The sequence below is a fragment of the Ictidomys tridecemlineatus genome, chromosome 3 (genome assembly GCF_052094955.1).
Source record: "Ictidomys tridecemlineatus isolate mIctTri1 chromosome 3, mIctTri1.hap1, whole genome shotgun sequence".
NCBI classification, from domain to species: Eukaryota; Metazoa; Chordata; class Mammalia; order Rodentia; family Sciuridae; genus Ictidomys; species Ictidomys tridecemlineatus.
The window spans coordinates 36,925,439-36,941,772 of record NC_135479.1 but is presented as its reverse complement, the minus strand read 5'-3'; the positions used below and the strand labels follow the sequence as shown (position 1 = coordinate 36,941,772).

At 49.6% G+C, this 16,334-nt stretch overlaps 2 protein-coding genes across 3 annotated transcripts in view; one reads left to right on the top strand and one right to left on the bottom strand.

Moving 5' to 3' along the window:
• Gas2l2 (growth arrest specific 2 like 2) overlaps window positions 1-5,745 on the bottom strand; it is a 9,242-nt gene extending 3,497 nt beyond the window's left edge. The window contains exons 1-5 of one of the 2 annotated variants that reach the window (XM_005321489.5): window positions 4,930-5,745; window positions 3,144-3,385; window positions 2,169-2,276; window positions 971-1,067; window positions 194-449 (exon numbers count right to left, since the gene is read on the bottom strand). In XM_005321489.5, the coding sequence (XP_005321546.2) occupies window positions 194-449; window positions 971-1,067; window positions 2,169-2,276; window positions 3,144-3,385; window positions 4,930-5,314 (1,088 nt within the window). In that variant the 5' untranslated portion in view covers window positions 5,315-5,745. The remainder of the gene's footprint in view (window positions 1-193; window positions 450-970; window positions 1,068-2,168; window positions 2,277-3,143; window positions 3,386-4,929) is intronic. The other variant, XM_040269126.2, reaches the window with a different exon arrangement.
• Window positions 5,112-16,334, top strand: C3H17orf50 (chromosome 3 C17orf50 homolog). The gene is made up of 4 exons (XM_078042435.1): window positions 5,112-5,224; window positions 6,848-6,939; window positions 15,272-15,578; window positions 15,676-16,334. The coding sequence occupies exons 1-4, from the start codon at window positions 5,214-5,216 to the stop codon at window positions 15,902-15,904; spliced, it is 639 nt and encodes a 212-aa protein (XP_077898561.1). The 5' UTR covers window positions 5,112-5,213; the 3' UTR covers window positions 15,905-16,334.

The following is a 16,334-nucleotide window of genomic DNA, read 5'->3' as shown; positions in this document are numbered from 1 at the left end:
GGGTGGGCATAGGAAGTACCTAAATGATCCCAAAGTAATGGGAGCTATCTTGATTCCAAATATCTGAGTTGTTTTGTTTTGGGCATGGGGAAGGGGAAGGGGGTGGTGCTGTTCCCTTTATCTGAGGTGGGGCAGCCTCTGAGAATATGCACTCCAAAGAAGAAAGAGGCCCTTCCCCATCCCTCTCCTGTACCTTAGGAATGAAGCCATCTCTCTGAGGTCCCCTGCCCCCACTCCCTGTTCATTGCAGGGTCTGGGAAAGGGGGAAGTAGCAGGCTTCAACCTTTGGCCTGAAGAGGTGTATGTCTTCCAGTCGACCGGAGGCGGCTTCGGGCTCTGTGAGCGGCTGACGGTCATTGTGGGCTGGAGCCGCAAGGGTCTCTCCTGCACCCTCACTTTATGCTGCACCAGTGAACCTGGGGGCTTCAGGAAGCTGCCCTGTTTGTGGGCTACCAACCCAGTATCCCAGAGAAAGAGAGGAAGGAAGGGTTCAATGCTGATGGGACTCACTGTTACCCTTGCCCAGCTGTGCTTTGCCCTCATCCCACTTTAAAGATAGTAGGGCCTACAGTGGCAGCACTAGTTTTTTTACAGGAAAAGTTTAGGGGACACAATCTGGTCAGAGGGCCCAGCTGAGGGCCTTGTTTCAAGCTGTGTATTGTATTGCAGGTTTAAGACTTTTACGTAGATTCTATGTTTATCTGGGGAAGCCTGAGATATTGAAGGAGATCATGAAGGACTAAAGACCATGCTTGGTGCCACCACTGCGCCTAAGCTCTGCCTAGGTGCACTGCTGACCAAATGCCGATTCTGCATGTGTTGCACCCCACCTTGTGGCTGTAGTGAGTACTGCACCACAACTGTCCCACCATAGGGGCACACCTCCCATCTCTGCTGCTGGCCTCCTAACCCAGCGCTACACCTCTCCAACCCGCCAGCCCCACAGGGAGAAGACTCTTAGGTGACTCACAGAGGGATGTACACCGGCAGGGGTCATGTTTGTCCAGATAATGGCTAAGCGTGTCCCAGCCGCCCCCTACACGCACCATCACATGGTTCCGGAGGATCTGAGGGGGCAAGGGTGAGGTTAAGGGCAGGGTGGAGGGCATCCCCTCTTCCTGGACCCTCTCAAAGGCCTCTGAAATACACTCAGGGATATGCCCATTCGTGTGCTGATCACACACAGGCACTCCCTTGCACACGTGTGGCTGGGAGCGGGCATATTTTGCAGTCTGGTCACCTCCATATGTTGTCAAGGGTGGGGGCAAAACTGGCCAACAGAAAGTTCTCCCCCAACTAGACAAGGGACCACATGGGCATCAGGTAGTCAGGCCTCAGCGCACTCCTTTCTCTTGCTTCCCTACAGAGGGGCTGGCTCCTGCCCTTGGTTGTGTCTGAAATGGGTCCCAACTGCCTCTGGCTTGCCTCTGTGATGTTTGTGACAGAACCTCTGAGAGTCCCGCCCCACTCCACACTGGGGCAAGTCACATACTCTCTCCAGGCTTCAGTTTCCTCAGTTGAAAAGTGGGGCCACCATCTGTTGCCCCTGCCTATGTTACAAGGCTATTGCCCCAGGCTCTGGGTGAAGGCTCAGGTTTCTGGCTCTGCTCCCAGGTGTGGCCTGTGCTCAAGGAAAGGGTTTGGCCATGTCCCTGGGCACAGACCACTTCTGGTGAGGTGCACCCAGGTATCAGGAGGTTTATTATCCAATGGGAGGCACATCTCAGCTTGTACTGCTCCTTTGCAGAAATGTATAGAGCCAGCCATATGAGGGGAGACTCTGGGGAGCATTGTGCCTGGGGTACATGAACACAGATTTAGGGTTCTCAGGCCCCTTGCTCTGACCAAACCTGGGGGTGGAGTAGAATGGAATGTAAAGTGAGGGTACCTTCCTCATACCCCACTTGTTCTTGAGGGTACTCTCTAGACTGGGCTACAATGGAGGTAATGGCAGGTACTGGTTCCAATTTCCCTGATGGAAGGAGAGTATAGGCTTGCTAACTTTGCCAGGAATGTCCTGGAAATCTCCAAGTAGAAGGAAAGCTCCAAGGCTTGATGGCTTGGGGGGTATGGTGGCTTTCTGTCCTTGCCCTTAATCCTGGCCAACATCTGTGAAAAGAAACCCTATTCTGCTGAGAGTAGCCCCCCCCACCCCAGACCATACTTACCCGTATGAAGATGAGGGTGTTGGAGTCCCCTACTTGGTACTTCCCCTCAGACAACTTGACCATGGAGAACTGCACTGGGCATGTACAGTGGCTCACCAGGCTCTGCACCTGCAATCAATGGACAGAAGGCTCAGTCCTTCCCTCTGCTGGGCACCCAAGTCCCCTCCCCTACTCTGGGTTAAATTAAATGGGATCCTCCCTGCTTCCAGAGCCACCCCTGAGTTTGCTGCTGAGGTCAGGGCTGGGGGCTGAGAAGCAAGTAGAGGGTGGAGAAGACCCAATGAGAAGACCAGGAGCAGCCATCTATGTCCAATGCCCTTGAGGGTCAGCTGATGGAGGTGGTGGTGTAATGGCTAAGTAAGTGGACTGCAGAATCTGGTAAACCTGTCAGAGTCCAGTTTCCACTCCATCATAGGCCTTTAGTTAAGTTTCCCTGAGCTCCCTCTCTTCCAATGGAAGAAATGGGGTTAATCACAACAAGCGCACCCTATCCTATGAAGTGTCCCCTCTCTGCAGACTATTCCACATGCTGCATGTGCTGGTCCATTAATACAGCAGTCATGGAAGGTAGGTGCTGTTGAGGTCCCTATGCTACAGGTGAGGGAACTGAGGCACAGAGATTAAATAATTTGCCCAAAGTCACATAGTGGTGAAGTGGTGGAACTTGGCCTTGAGCCAGAGTGTTGGAGAGGATGCTGCAACATCCCTGTTCTTCACACCCATCCCACCGGGGGCTGAATGAGAGCCAAGCAGGGCCGGGCTGGTTAAAAAAAAAAAAAGTGATACGTGACACTTATAGCTATTGCAGCAGCGTGTGGTTAACGTGTGGTTAAGGTTGAGACTCAGAGTGGAACGTGACTTAAAGCCACACAATTGGGATTAGAGCGCAAGCAGTGGATGGCCCAAAGAGGGCTGGCTGGGATGGGGGAGAGAGAGTGTGGCGAAGGACCTGAGGGCGCGTGCTGGGCACCTCACCATCTGGTCCAGGTTACGGAAGTGGCAGGGATGGCGCTTGGGAGGCGCAGGCGGTGGGGGGTCGGGTGGGGGCAAGGCCAGCTCATGTCGCAGCTCCTCATCGATCTCCTCCTCCAAGTGCACCAGAGTGGGTGCCGCCACGCCGAAGCGCCAGGCGCGACGGCCCAGTTCCAACAAGCACAGCACCACGTTCTTCACGTTCTTGCGCAGCACTAAGTCCTCAGTCTCGAACATCAGCACCTCTGGTGTGGGGCGGGGGAGAAGCGGCACAGACTGCGTGAGTCCCCCACTGACCTCCTAGTGGGAGCACTGGGGTCTTCCCGAGACCCAGGTAGCAGATTTGGAAAGAGGGCTCAGGTCTCAGGATCTTGGGGTGATTGACAGCCAGCAGGAGGGGGTCTGGGAAGCTTGGTCAGCTGCTGAGTGCAGACAGGGCAGCCAGCCTCACAGTGGAAGCTGGGACTGGGAAGAGGTGGATGAACAGCAGAGGAAGCATGAGCCTGGCTGTGGGCTGTAGAGAAAAGGGTTCCCTCAACCTTGCCCTTATCCACACTCAGCTACCAGGCTGAGTCCAGGAACAGGAAGCAGTTTGTCCTGCTTCCCACCAGGGTTTTTTACCTCCCCCATCCACTGTGCGCCTAGACTCAGCCCCCAGCCCAGGTCAAGCCAGTCTGGGTCAAGCACAGGCTCTGCACATGCTGCCTTATAAGGCTGAGTCCTGACTCTCCCACCTACCAGCTGTGTGACTTGAGTCTCAGTTTTCTCTTCTACAAAGTGGAGATGTAGTCTATTTCATGGGGTTATTGTTAGGATTGGATAAGCTAATCGTTGTTGGCATTTACAGATAATATCTAACACAGGGTAAGTGCTCCATAAAACGCCTGTTTATTTTATTTATTTAGTGATGCTGGGATTGGACCAGGACATCGTGCCTGACAGGCAAGCAATCCACTTCTGAGTTAGACCCTCAGCCCAAACACCAGTTTTATTAACCCTCCAATCCTGCTCCTCAATGCCTTGCCACCAGCCAAGAGCCTAATTTTGACCCTTTTCCTGCCTGACTCCTACCATCTTTGGCCTGGAGGATGGCACAACATTCAGGCACATCCTATTCCTGAGTCTAAGTACAATGAGATGACAGATCCTGACATGTCACTCCCCTGAATCCGGCAAGCCCCAGCATGCCTGCGTCCCTCCCTACCATTGTTTGTTGGGCTTCTTGCCTCCGCTTCACCCTCCCCCACCCCATGTCCCAGCCTCTCACAATCATCCAAATGCAGCACCTTTTCTGTGCCTTTGTCACTGCTGTCCATCTGCCTAAAATTCTCTTTTCCCCAAACTTCTCAAATCTCCTTAAGATTTAACCCAAATCACCTTCCTCTGTGTAACCTTGCTGGGCTCCCACTTCTACATCACCAGGTCACTGATTTCTTTCCTGGTTCCCTGGCACATTCACCTGGACTTGGAGCATCCATCACCTGGGCTATAATTTTTGTATCTATATGTCTTGATAGATCATGAATTCCTTGGGTAATGGGTCTCAACCCCCTCACTTCTTGATGCCCAGCAAGGTGCTCAATACAGAATAGGTGCTTCATGTATGTTTGTTGTATGAATCATCAATATTTATTTGGGGAGGATTTGCTAAGCAATGGGGAGACGGAGGATGAAGAGAGGTGAGTCAAACCTGTAAGGAACACCCAGGCTCCTCACCCCCAGATCTAGCCTAGCCCTCAGAGAGGGGATGAACACCCCACAAGATAAGGGTCTGAGATAGGGTGGTTACCTTGGATGCCCATCTCCTTGCGGCACCACTGGATGAAGTTGGAGACATTGTCCCTGGCCTGGAAGGTACGCGGCTGGGCGGCCCCATTGCAGGAAACCCCAGTCCGGGGCATGGGAATCCTTTGGGCTTGGACAGGTTCCTCAGCCAGGAAGGCCAGAGCAGCCTCAGTGACGTTGTTGGCATGCTGGCAGAGCACCAGGCCCGTCTCCAGAACTTGCAGGAAGTTGGCTGCGTCAATGTCTAGCCCGTAGAGATCCCGCAGCCACTCAGCCAGGTCTTCCTTCATGGCCTCCAGGTACTGCTCACTGGACTTGAAGGGCCGGATGCTGCGCACAGGAAGCCCTGGGGTCCCAGGCCTCCTCCTGTATTCCCCCTGCTGAGACATGGCTGGCACTGCAGCTGGGGGGAGGTGGGCACCTCTGCTCTCCCGCTGCTGCCTCTATACTCCTGCTACCTGCTAGGTCTTGGCCCAGACCTCCTGGATTCGGGGTAGGGGAGGTCCCCTTCCACCTTCGGAGAGCCCAGGACTTCCGGCTCTGCTGCTTGCTGCTGGCTTTAGCCTCTGGGCTGGGCCCTCGGCTCCCCCACATTCCTTAGTCCCTGCCAGAACTTTCCCTACTTGGTGGCCTTGCAGCAACTTCACCCTCAGGCTGCCCAGCCCACTCAGAGTTCAGTACCTCCTGGGACGGGGGAGGTGAGGACACTTCTCTCGCCCCCAGGGCTGGACGGGTCAGTCTGGCTGCCTCCCACCCGCCACTACCAGTGGCCGGGGAACTTGGCATGGCCGTCAGCCTCCCTGCTCTGCTTTCCTCTCCTCTCCTTGGAGACAGATTTGCTACAAACACTCCTCCTTAACCCTTCCGGCAGGCACTGGCTGCCAGGCACAGCCGGCCCTGGAGAGCTGGTAGAGCTCGGCAGAGAGGCTCGGGATGGCTTTTCTCACCAGACTGATCCCAGTGGGGGCTTCTGGGGCTTGGGGGAGAGAAGCAGGGCTAGGGCTAGGGCCCCTCGTGGTGAGCACTGGAGGAAGAGTGTGAAAGAGATACAGCAATAGAGTTCAAAGACAGAGGAGTTTTATTGAAATCTCTGTGCAAGAGGAATGACTCCCTAGCCTCTCTGTGCTTTAGTTTCCCAAATGTAAAATGGGAGTGGTAATGTCTAGTTCCCTGGGGTGTTGTGAGGAATAAAGAAATAATGTGTGAAAGTGTCAGACCATCAGAACTTGGGTACCGTTTTGGGTGGGACCCAGCTCTTCATGATTCTCCCAGCACCCCTGTCCACACCGTGTTTCTCACCTTCTCTGGAGAACCTGCTCCATCCCTTGCTAGAACTTGCTCCATCCCATCTTCTAGAACTTGCTGTCAATCACAGTGCCTCACTCCCATGGCCATAGCTATGCATTCTTGAGCACCTACCATGTGCCAGACACCACTGTAGGCCTGAGGATACAGCAAGAAACAAAAAAAGATCAGGTGTCTGTCATCATGGAGGCTACTTGCATTATGGATGACAGATAAATAAATCTAGGGTAAGTAAGATGGCAATAAAGACCAGGGAGAAAAGTAAGGCAGTAAAGGAGAGATGAAGGTATGGGGGGATTTTATAAAAGGTGGTCAGGGAGGGTCTTACTGAGAGCATGACAGTTAAGCAGATACCTGAGAGAAGTGGAGAACTGAGACTCACAACTATCTGCAGGAACAATGCTTGGGCGGAGGGAACAGCCAGTGCAAAATCTCCGAGGTAGGAGCTTGGATAGCATATTCTAAGAATAGCAAAGAGAAGAAGGATATGAGGCTGAGAAGAATTGGGGCCCCAGATCATGCAGGGCCTTTGGGAAACTCCAGAGATTTTGGCTTTTTCTCTGTGTGAAATGAAAAATACTCTGGAGAGTTTTGGGTAAAGGAAGGACTTTCTATAGCAGGTTGCTGAGTGGAGAAGGACTGCAGGACCAGAGGTGGAGGGAGGCAAGAGTTCATCTACTGCCATCATGCAAGGAAGAGCAAGGACCAGGTGGGCCAAGAACTCACATTTCTTGCAGTACTGGGGATGGAACCCAAGGCCTCATGCATACTAGAGACTCTACCACTGAGCCACACCTCCAGACCTTTTTATTGATTTTTCTTATTTCAAGACAGAGTCTAAATTGCCTAAGCTGGCCTTAAACTTGCAATCCTCCTGCCTCAGCCTCCTGAGTAGCTGGAGTAAAAGGCATGTACCACCATGTCCAGCCTTTATAACTCTTGAAGAATTCACAAGGTTGGTTCAAAACACCGTTTCTCAGCCTTGGCATTGTTAATACTTTAGGCTAGATATTTCTTTGTTGTGGGGGCTGTCCTATGCATTGTAGGACATATAGCAGTGTCCCTGGCCTCTAGGCATTAAATGCTAGTAGTATCCCCATTCCCCATAATGTGTGAAACAAAATGTCTGCAGATATTGTCAAATGTCCACTGGGGCAGGGAGGAATCCTTTCCTCACCTACCTGAGAGATACTGATGTAGGAGGTGAGCATGAAACTCAAGTTAGTTCAAACAGAGCCTTTCCCTGGGCATTTCATATTGGAGCTATAGGAGCAGGTTTTTTTCCCAATCAGACTTTATGGATATAGATCTGAATCCATATTCCCAGGACACAGAAAAGTCCTTCTGCAATAGGGAAGAATGAAGCTGTTACACAAAGAGCACACAGATGGAGGGAGAGAGAACCTGAGGATCATTTGCTGTCAGTCACAGGCAAATGAATTCATCCTGCTGTTTTCAGGCCAACCATTATTTAGTGGCAGGCTAAGTTGCTATGATAAAAATCAACCTAGGCGGGGGATATAGCTCAGTTGGTAGAGTGCTTGCTTCGCATGTACAAGGCCCTGGGTTCAATCCCCAGCACCAAAAAACAACAACAATAAAAACCTCCTACCACCCAACACAGTGGCTCATAGGGAATAAAAGATTATTCCTCGGGGCTGGGGATGTGGCTCAAGCGGTAGCGCGCTCGCCTGGCATGCGTGCGGCCCGGGTTCAATCCTCAGCACCACATACCAACAAAGATGTTGTGTCTGCCGAGAACTAAAAAAAAATAAAATATTAAAAATTCTCTGTCTCTCTCTCTGTCTCTCTGTCTCTCTCTCTCTCTCTGTCTCTCTCTCTCTCTCTCTCCCCCCTCTCTCACTTTCTAAGAAAAAAAAAAAAAGATTATTCCTCCCCCTCAGAGGTAGGCAAGTGATGCTTCCCGTGAGCTTGAACAGACACCCAGGTTCTTTCTATCTTGTCACTCTCTTTGGCTATTGTTGTTATCTAACCAATCAGTTCTGACTTCCCAGGACTTTGAATCCTCCCATGTTAAGAAAGAGAGAACAGAGAGCTTCCTTATAAGAACACAATGTGAGGTTAGGAATGGAGCTCAGTGGGAGAGCACTTCTTGCCTAGCACATATAAGGTCCTGGGTTTGATCCTCAACACAGCAATAAAAATAATAACAATAATGCAGAAGTTTCACACTCCCTTCCGTTCTGACACTTTTGATCACAATTTAAGCATCTCGCCATACTGAGTTGCAAGGCAGGCTGAAACTGCAGCTGGTGATCACATGTCCTTTTACTAAAGGAAACAATGGAGACAAGGGATCACTCACACTCCTGGCCATAGGAGAGTCTCAAAGCAAAGCCTTTCTCTGACTTTAATTCAGTTTGTGTAAATGGCCACAGAGCAAATATTTTAAGCTTTTGAGAGTCACATACTCTCTGTGTCACATATTATTCTTTGTTTTTCTTTTTTTTCTTAAACCTTTTAAAAATAATATGAACTATTCTGAGCTCAAGAGTCAGTCAGAAATAGGATAGGTGTGGATTTCGACTCTGGCTTGCCAACACTTAGATTACATGAATCAATAAATTCCTTTTTTAGTCTTCTTCTTTACTTTTTGATCATGGAACAGGATTTTTTTTTCTTGATACTGGGGCTTGAAACCCAGGGTCTTACATATGCCAGGCAAGGGCTCTACCCCTTAGCTATACCCCTAGACTCAGGAATTTAAATAGATGTGTTAGATGGAAGAGAACTGTAATAAGCATCCAGTTAATTCTGAAGGGGAGTTGGGTGGAAATGCATGCCATTGGAAGATTTAATGACATGCATAAAATTTGAGCTGGGATTTTTGTAAGCAATGAGAAAATCTGTGCTCCCTCTTTTACTAGGTCAGAGAACATCTTAAGTAGTCAGAAGACACAGAAGGAGTGGTGACAGAGAAAGGGTACACCCACCCTTTTATCTTTAAGCTGGTTTGAGTTAGTCTGCTGTCAGTCACAGGCAAATGAATTTGGAAGAAAAAAATACAGTGAACAAGGTGGAGTTCTCCCCCTCCTGCCTGTAATCAATAAAGGGCGTGCGTTCTGTGGGAGATTCTGAACCTGGAAGCATGTTTGGGGAGTTTCCCACCCAGAAGGATCCTGGAAGTTCAACAGGCCCCACCCCAGATGTGACTTTGGTTCAACCAATCAAACCCACCCACCTGGGCCAAGAGAGGGAGCCAGTGGCACCCAGAAGAGCAAAGAATCCATTCTGGGGACAGCCATGGTGACATACACACCTGGTTCCCAGAACTGTAGGGGCAGCAGTCAAGGATTCAACCCTTCATGATCCATGTTCTTTGGCAGAATTTTAGGTATGGATCTGGACTCCCAGATTGCCTTTGTCCTGCCTGTATGGAAAGCCCAGTTCTTCTATCTTCTTGGTGATTCTATGGGTCTAGACAATATCCTTTCAGAAATTTCCTTTTCTTCATTTAGCCAAGATTGGGTTTGCTGACAATGACAGACCCCTGATGATGTGCACATATCCTTCAGGGCTCATAAGGCTAGACTTGATCCCTGATCCCTGATCCCCTTGCTGATCCTCTACCCAGAGGCCCCAGGCCCTTCCCCCTTTCACCTTTTGCAGCTCTGTGCCATCCAGGACCAGCTGAAAGGTGGCTTCACTGTTGCTCCATCACAGGAACAAAGGCAAATGGCTGCACTGAAATCAGCAGGCTTTCTCACCATCTGAACAGGAGTGTGTAGGTGTTGCCTTGGGCCAGTTCATGGAGAGACGGTGTGGGAGTGACTTCCAGTTTGCAGCTAGTAGCTTCGAGCAGCTCAGAGTGCTAGGAAAACCTACGCTCATACAGGAACACCTGCAGGGTGGGGCACTCTGCTCTAGGGAACCATCTGAGTGAAGCCACATCCTCCGTGATTGAGGTCACCATTGCCAGGGAAGCAAGAGACGAAGGCCTGAGGCATGATTCCCCCAACTCATAAGGCCCCCTTTGCATAGGGACAATGATCCTTCCAGACTGCCTTCCACTGAGTAGCAATATTGAGAACTTCCTCATAGTATGGTTACATTGACCATAAGATGATTGGTTTCTAAATGTTAGGTCACCTGCTTGCTTATGTATGATTGGAGGATGCGCCCTAGATCAGTTGTAACCTCTTCCGCATTAAATGAGCTTGCAGGAGGTCCACTGGAGGTCTGTCACATGCCTGCTCTCACCAGCTCCGGATGTCTGTGTCTTGACTCCACATCCATACCCGCCGAGACTGAGTATAGGGACCCACAGCAACAATATGGTATCTAAGATCTGGTACAGCAGGCCTCCTGGAGGGTGAATATCCTCAGGAAAGAGAGGCTGGTAGTGGACCATCCAGTTCCTAGACTGTGGAGGCAACTACTGACCCCCAGATTTCAGTGTACCCTGGATCCAAGGAACTGCCTGGAATTGGGCAAAGAGCGACGAGACCAGTGGTTGGGTAGCAGAAAGGCAGGGAAAGAAGGAAAGAAGGATAGTCTTCTGTCCCCACACTGTCCTATTTGCAGAAGATGTAGTGTCCATTTTCAGTGATTAGAGGGTTTTCTGTTTCCTAAGAGTTCTTAAAACAAGTCCTGGGTCCTGCCTGGCCCTTTTTTTCCTTTGGGGACAAGGAAAGAAGGTTTTAAAGGTAGGACAATCCCATTTCTTTTTGCTACTGGTTGATTTAGGAATGGGTTTGTGTCTCAATTCTGGCTATTGAGATTCAGTGAGAAGTCTGTGGGAGGGCTTCTGAAAACTCATGATCATGGTCATGGTCACATGAGGTCATGATGCTTGGAGTTGCAGCAAGTCGTTCTGCATCCAAAAGGAGATAAGGAAGGCAGAGGGGGAAAAATAGAATGTACAAGGCTGTTAATAACTTCATCCAGTCATTGAGCCAATCCTGGAGCCCTCTGCCTTCAGATTAATTCAGTGAATGAATAAATTTTATGAAGTTTGAGTCATTACTACTTGGGCATTCTAATATTTGACCAGCTTAAATACAGCTTTGATGACATATGCTCAAAGTTCAAGAGCTCCGGTTCCCTTTTGTTATACAAATGTAAGATGTTGTTACAGATAATCCCCACACGGTGGCGCTTACATGCTACCTTGCTGATACATTTTCTTTAATGCTCTCTATTGCTCAATTAAAATGAATTCTGCATATCTGTTATACCTAGTTATTAGAAGCTAATAAGGTATTTATACTATTAATTTAAAAATTAAAGTTTAATATGAAAAAATGTAACTTTACTTTCCGTAACTGACTTCATCTTGTTCTCTAGACATGATTTTATGAACCGCAGAGAATAATGCTCCAACTTGCCAATAAGTGTAGCTCATCCTCTTCCAATTTTATTTTGTTTAGTTTTTGGTTTTGTTTGGGGAATTGAACCCAGGGCTTCTCTCCCACTGAGCTAAATCCCCAGCCCTTTATTTTTATTTATTTATGTATATATATTTTATTTTGAGATAGGGTCTTGCTAATTGCTTAGGGCCTCACAAAGTTACTCTGCTGGCCTCAGACTTGCAATCCTCCTGCCTCAGCCTCCTGAGTTCCTGAGTATTTTGTACTACTGCACCCAAGGTATTTTGTTATTTTTTTCCCCCAAGTACTGGGGTTGAATCCAGGGTTGCTCTACCATGAGCTACATCCCCACTTATTTTTTACAGTGAAACAACCTTACTACATTGCCTAAGCTCGCTTCAAAGTTGTGATCCTCCTGTCTTGGCCTCCCAACTAACTGGGATTCCAGGCATGCCACACAGTGCCCTGCTCTCTTCTCCCAGCTCTCTTCTGACTTTAAACTGTGTCTTTTTTTTTTTTTTAAGAGAGAGTGAGAGAGGAGAGAGAAAGAGAGAGAAAGAGAGAGAGAGAGAGAGAGAGAGAGAGAGAGAGAGAGAATTTTTAATATTTATTTTTAAGTTATCGGCGGACACAACATCTTTGTTGGTATGTGGTGCTGAGGATCGAACCCGGGCCGCACGCATGCCAGGCAAGCGCGCTACCACTTGAGCCACATCCCCAGCCCTAAACTGTGTCTTATGGATAGACAACTAGTGAATTCTGAGTTTGCATTCATTATCAGTGGCCCTTTAGAGGGTCTCCCAATGGCTGTTCTTGCTGCTGCTGGAATTGCCTGCTGGCTCTACTGTTTTCCTGATGACTGTTAGGGGACTGTTACTCTGTGACATTCAATCTGCTTTTATTATCAATCTGTTTTTATTATAATTCGAGTTTTTACAAAAATCCCACAAAACTCAAAGTTCTTGCTCCTAAGAGAGGGAATGTACACCCTAAGAGAGGGAATGTACCCCCTAAGATAGCAAAGGACTGCTGGACAGATCAGGGTTGGGGGGGGGTTGGCGGAATGATATGGATACTGGGCCTGAGGGGACTCTTGTTGTGGTGTTTTGGTAGGCTGCCCCCTAAAAGTCACAGTATTGTCTCAGATGTACCTGCCAGGGGCATGAGATCCCGGGGAATGACTCAGGATTGTTCATGGTGTCCATGTTCAGAAGTAGCCTCCAGTGATGGTCGCCTAGCCAAATTGTTCTGTGCAATGATTTTTTGCTGAAGGTCAGATAGCACGTATATTTATATGATAGAGCTAGGATTTAAATCTGCTTATCAGGGACCAAAGACCCACTCCAGTCTCCTTTAACACCTTCCCCAGAGGAGGGGGGGGGGGACCCCAGGACTTTGAGTGCCTCTGGAGGCTCTAGAAAAGGCAATTATTCCAGAGTGGAGCCCCAGCAGCAGATGAGGTTCTAACCCCACCCCCCTGTGATCCAACAGAGAGTGGAGACCAGATCAAGTTCTATGGGTTCTGGGCACTTGCTCACCATCCCAGTCCCTGATCTGGAGAAGCAGGCACACAGCCTTGGAAAGAATGGATAAGTACGGTGAGTGGGGCTGGTGGTAGGCAGGGGCCAGAGGATGGGGCATCATGACCCCAGCCTGAACCAACTCACCCATCACCATGGTACCCCAGAATAGATGTTGAGCCTTTTCTCAATTACCTATCTTCATAGCTACAAGCCTTCTCCTTTCTCCTTTTTCTTGTTTGGTTGTTTTTTGGTACTGGGGATCGAACCCCGGGCACCTAACCACTAAGCCATATCCCCAGCCCTTTTATTTTTCTATTTTGAGACAGGATCTCACTAAGTTACTTAGGGATGGCCTCACTAAGTTGCCAAGGCTGTCTTTGAACTTGCAGTCCTCCTGCCTCAACCTCCTGAGTCTCTAGGATTACAGGTGTGCACCACCATGCCCAACTTCTTCTTCTGGGATATTCTTGACATCTCCTTTATTTCTAGCTTGCTTCTGTTTGGATCTCTGTCTTCTATGGCCTGGACCATTGTAATGACTCTTAAGTAGTTCTCCTCCATCTTGTCAGAGGGAACATCCTAAAACAGCTCTGAGCATGTCCTTCCATCAGATTGTTCAGTGGTGTCCACTGATGAAGGACAAGCTGGACTCCAAGTCCCATCCTTCTTTTTCAAACCCATTTTCTGCTCCCCTATCTCCTTAAATGTCCCCAGCACTCCTTTCTGGCTGCATACCAGGCTTGGCCTTTCAAAACCAGAAGACTATTTAATCTGTTTTTCTAGGTAAAAGTGCAACGGACCCCCGGTTTTTCACTTTTAGCAATACCAAGAACAGGCAGAACCTTTGAAACAACTTCTCCTTAAAGATTTCAAACATTCTGGATCACATTCAGAAACCCCGCTATTACCCGTGCATCACCTACCTAAGAGGGTTGTGGAGATTAAGAGACCTGATGTAAGAAGAGAACAATGACTGTACATAGTTGGTGCGGAATACACAGGGATTAGAATGGCAATTATCATTTCCTTTTGCTTAAATAGGATGGAAAGGGATCTATACTTTTTTTTCTTTTATAATAATAATTATTTTTTGCAATAGTGAGGATCAAATCTGGGGCTTTACACATGCTGGGCAATTAGTTGCTCTAACCCCCAGTTCTTTTTATTTTTGAGACAGGGTTTGATAATTTACTGAGGCTGGCCTCCAATTTGCACTCTTTCTCCCTCAGAGTACCCTGCCTGGCTAGGAGTTTTTCTTGACCTTCCAGGACAAACTCCCAGAATTGTGCCTTCCCTTTTCTTCTCATGATAAATCTAGCTCTCCAGACACAGGCCCTGGGTGAATGAATGTTGGCTGACAGGTGGACACCAGCTTCCACATTAGCTTGAAGTTATGGAGCTCGTGCCCTGAACAAAAGTGTTGAGAGCCAAAGCCGAGTTGTGGCTCTCAACACAAAAGTGCCAGCAAGAGTGGGCAGTAGTGTTTAAAATCTACTGGCAATTGGGTCATGCCTGAAGGAAGAGGCATCTCTTCTTAATTTGTCCACCCCCAGGGCAGCTCTTTCCTAATTGATTGGTTCATGGAAAGGATCTTTTTATCTGTTCTGTCTGCCTATACAGATAGCTTTACTAATCACAAAGAGTCCTGTCCACCCTAACACCAGTGATGCTGGGGCTCCCTAAGACAAGTCCCACTTTGAGGAGGGAAAACTAATATAGAAAACAAAATACAAACAACCACCTATTAAAAGACAACTCATGCAATTAATGTTTACTGATAGCCTACCCAGAGATCAGGCACCCCTAGAGCCAATTAGAAGAAAGTGGTGATCTGGGGATGCAGTTCAGTGGTAGAGTAAGGTACTGGGTGCAATCTTCAGAACCGAGATTAGAAAAGGAAAGTAAAGAAAAAGAAAAGAAAGGTGGTGAGGCACTACTTCACCTCACTACACAGATGAGGAAACGGCTTGACAGAAATGAGGTCACTTATCCCGAATCCTTAGCTTGGCAGTGCCTGGGAGCAGCCCTGCTTGCCCCGGGCATGTTTCATACTCTGAAACCCTCTCAAGGAGTCCAGCTGGTCCGGGGCATCTCACACGCACCGTCCTTCAGAGCCCTGCACAGTCAAGTGTTCCCAGGTCCTCCACCAGGGACAAAGGTACAGCGCTGAGCTCCTCCTCGCTCGCAGGTGTGAAGACCCCCTTGTGGAAGAAGGAGCTGGAGGAGCCTTGCGCCAATGAGGCGGCTCAGGAGAAAGAGGAGGAGAGGTCTGAGGAGGACGACGAGGACGTGACCGCAGATAGCGCGGCAGAGGTCGCGGAGGAGACGCGCCAGGCGGAGGTGGAAAGCCGCGAGCGGCTCTCGGTGTCCTACTCCCCGCTGCGCCAGGAGTCCAGCACCCAGCAGGTGGCGCTGCTGCGGCGCTCAGACAGCGGCTTCTGGGGCTGGTTCAGCCCCTTGGCGCTGCTGGGCAGCCTGGCTGCTCCTGCCGAAAGGTGAGGATGCTCCTTGGCCCCGCACCAGGACCCGGGTGCTGAGCCCCAGGGAGGATGGAAGGCCCAGGGCACTGAGAGCTCGGGTTCCTGGCCGCAGGAAGCGAAGTCTTCCGGAGGAGCCGTGCGTGCTGGAGACGCGACGGTCTCCGCGTCTCGGGGGCTGTGCGCGCTGCGAGATCCTTTTTTGCAAGAAATGCAAGAGCCTGCACAGCCACCCGGCTTACGTGGCGCACTGTGTTCTGGAACACCCGGATCTGGGTAAGGCGGAGACGGCTGAGGGCTCTGAGCAACTCCGCTCTCAGCCTGTGTCCTCCAACCTTGCCTAATGTCAAACTCCCTGCAACCTTCTCTACCGCGAAGCTAGAGCCCCCTCCAGCATGATCCACAGAACTACCCCTTCTTCGAGCTGTACCCAGAGCACCCCACTCCGGCAAGAAGTCCCACTGTAGGTGAGGGGTTTTCACCTGTCATTTAGCGGGGCTCTAGGTTATGCTGGGCTCTGCATGGGGGGACTCTGTATAACCTAGAACCCCATTACTCTCATAGTGCTCTCGAAGGGCTCCGGCCCTCAGGGAGCACCCAGCCTTCACCACCACCTGATTCACGTTCCCGACACAGTTTCACAAGCATCTCTTTCAGGTTCTTCTAGCCTGGTGAGCAGAGGCATCTCCTAGAAAAAGTACCCTCTGGTTTTCCTCATCCCTCAGAAAAGTTGCCCCTTTCCCCTCAAATCATTCAATAAAGCCTCTAATCAAA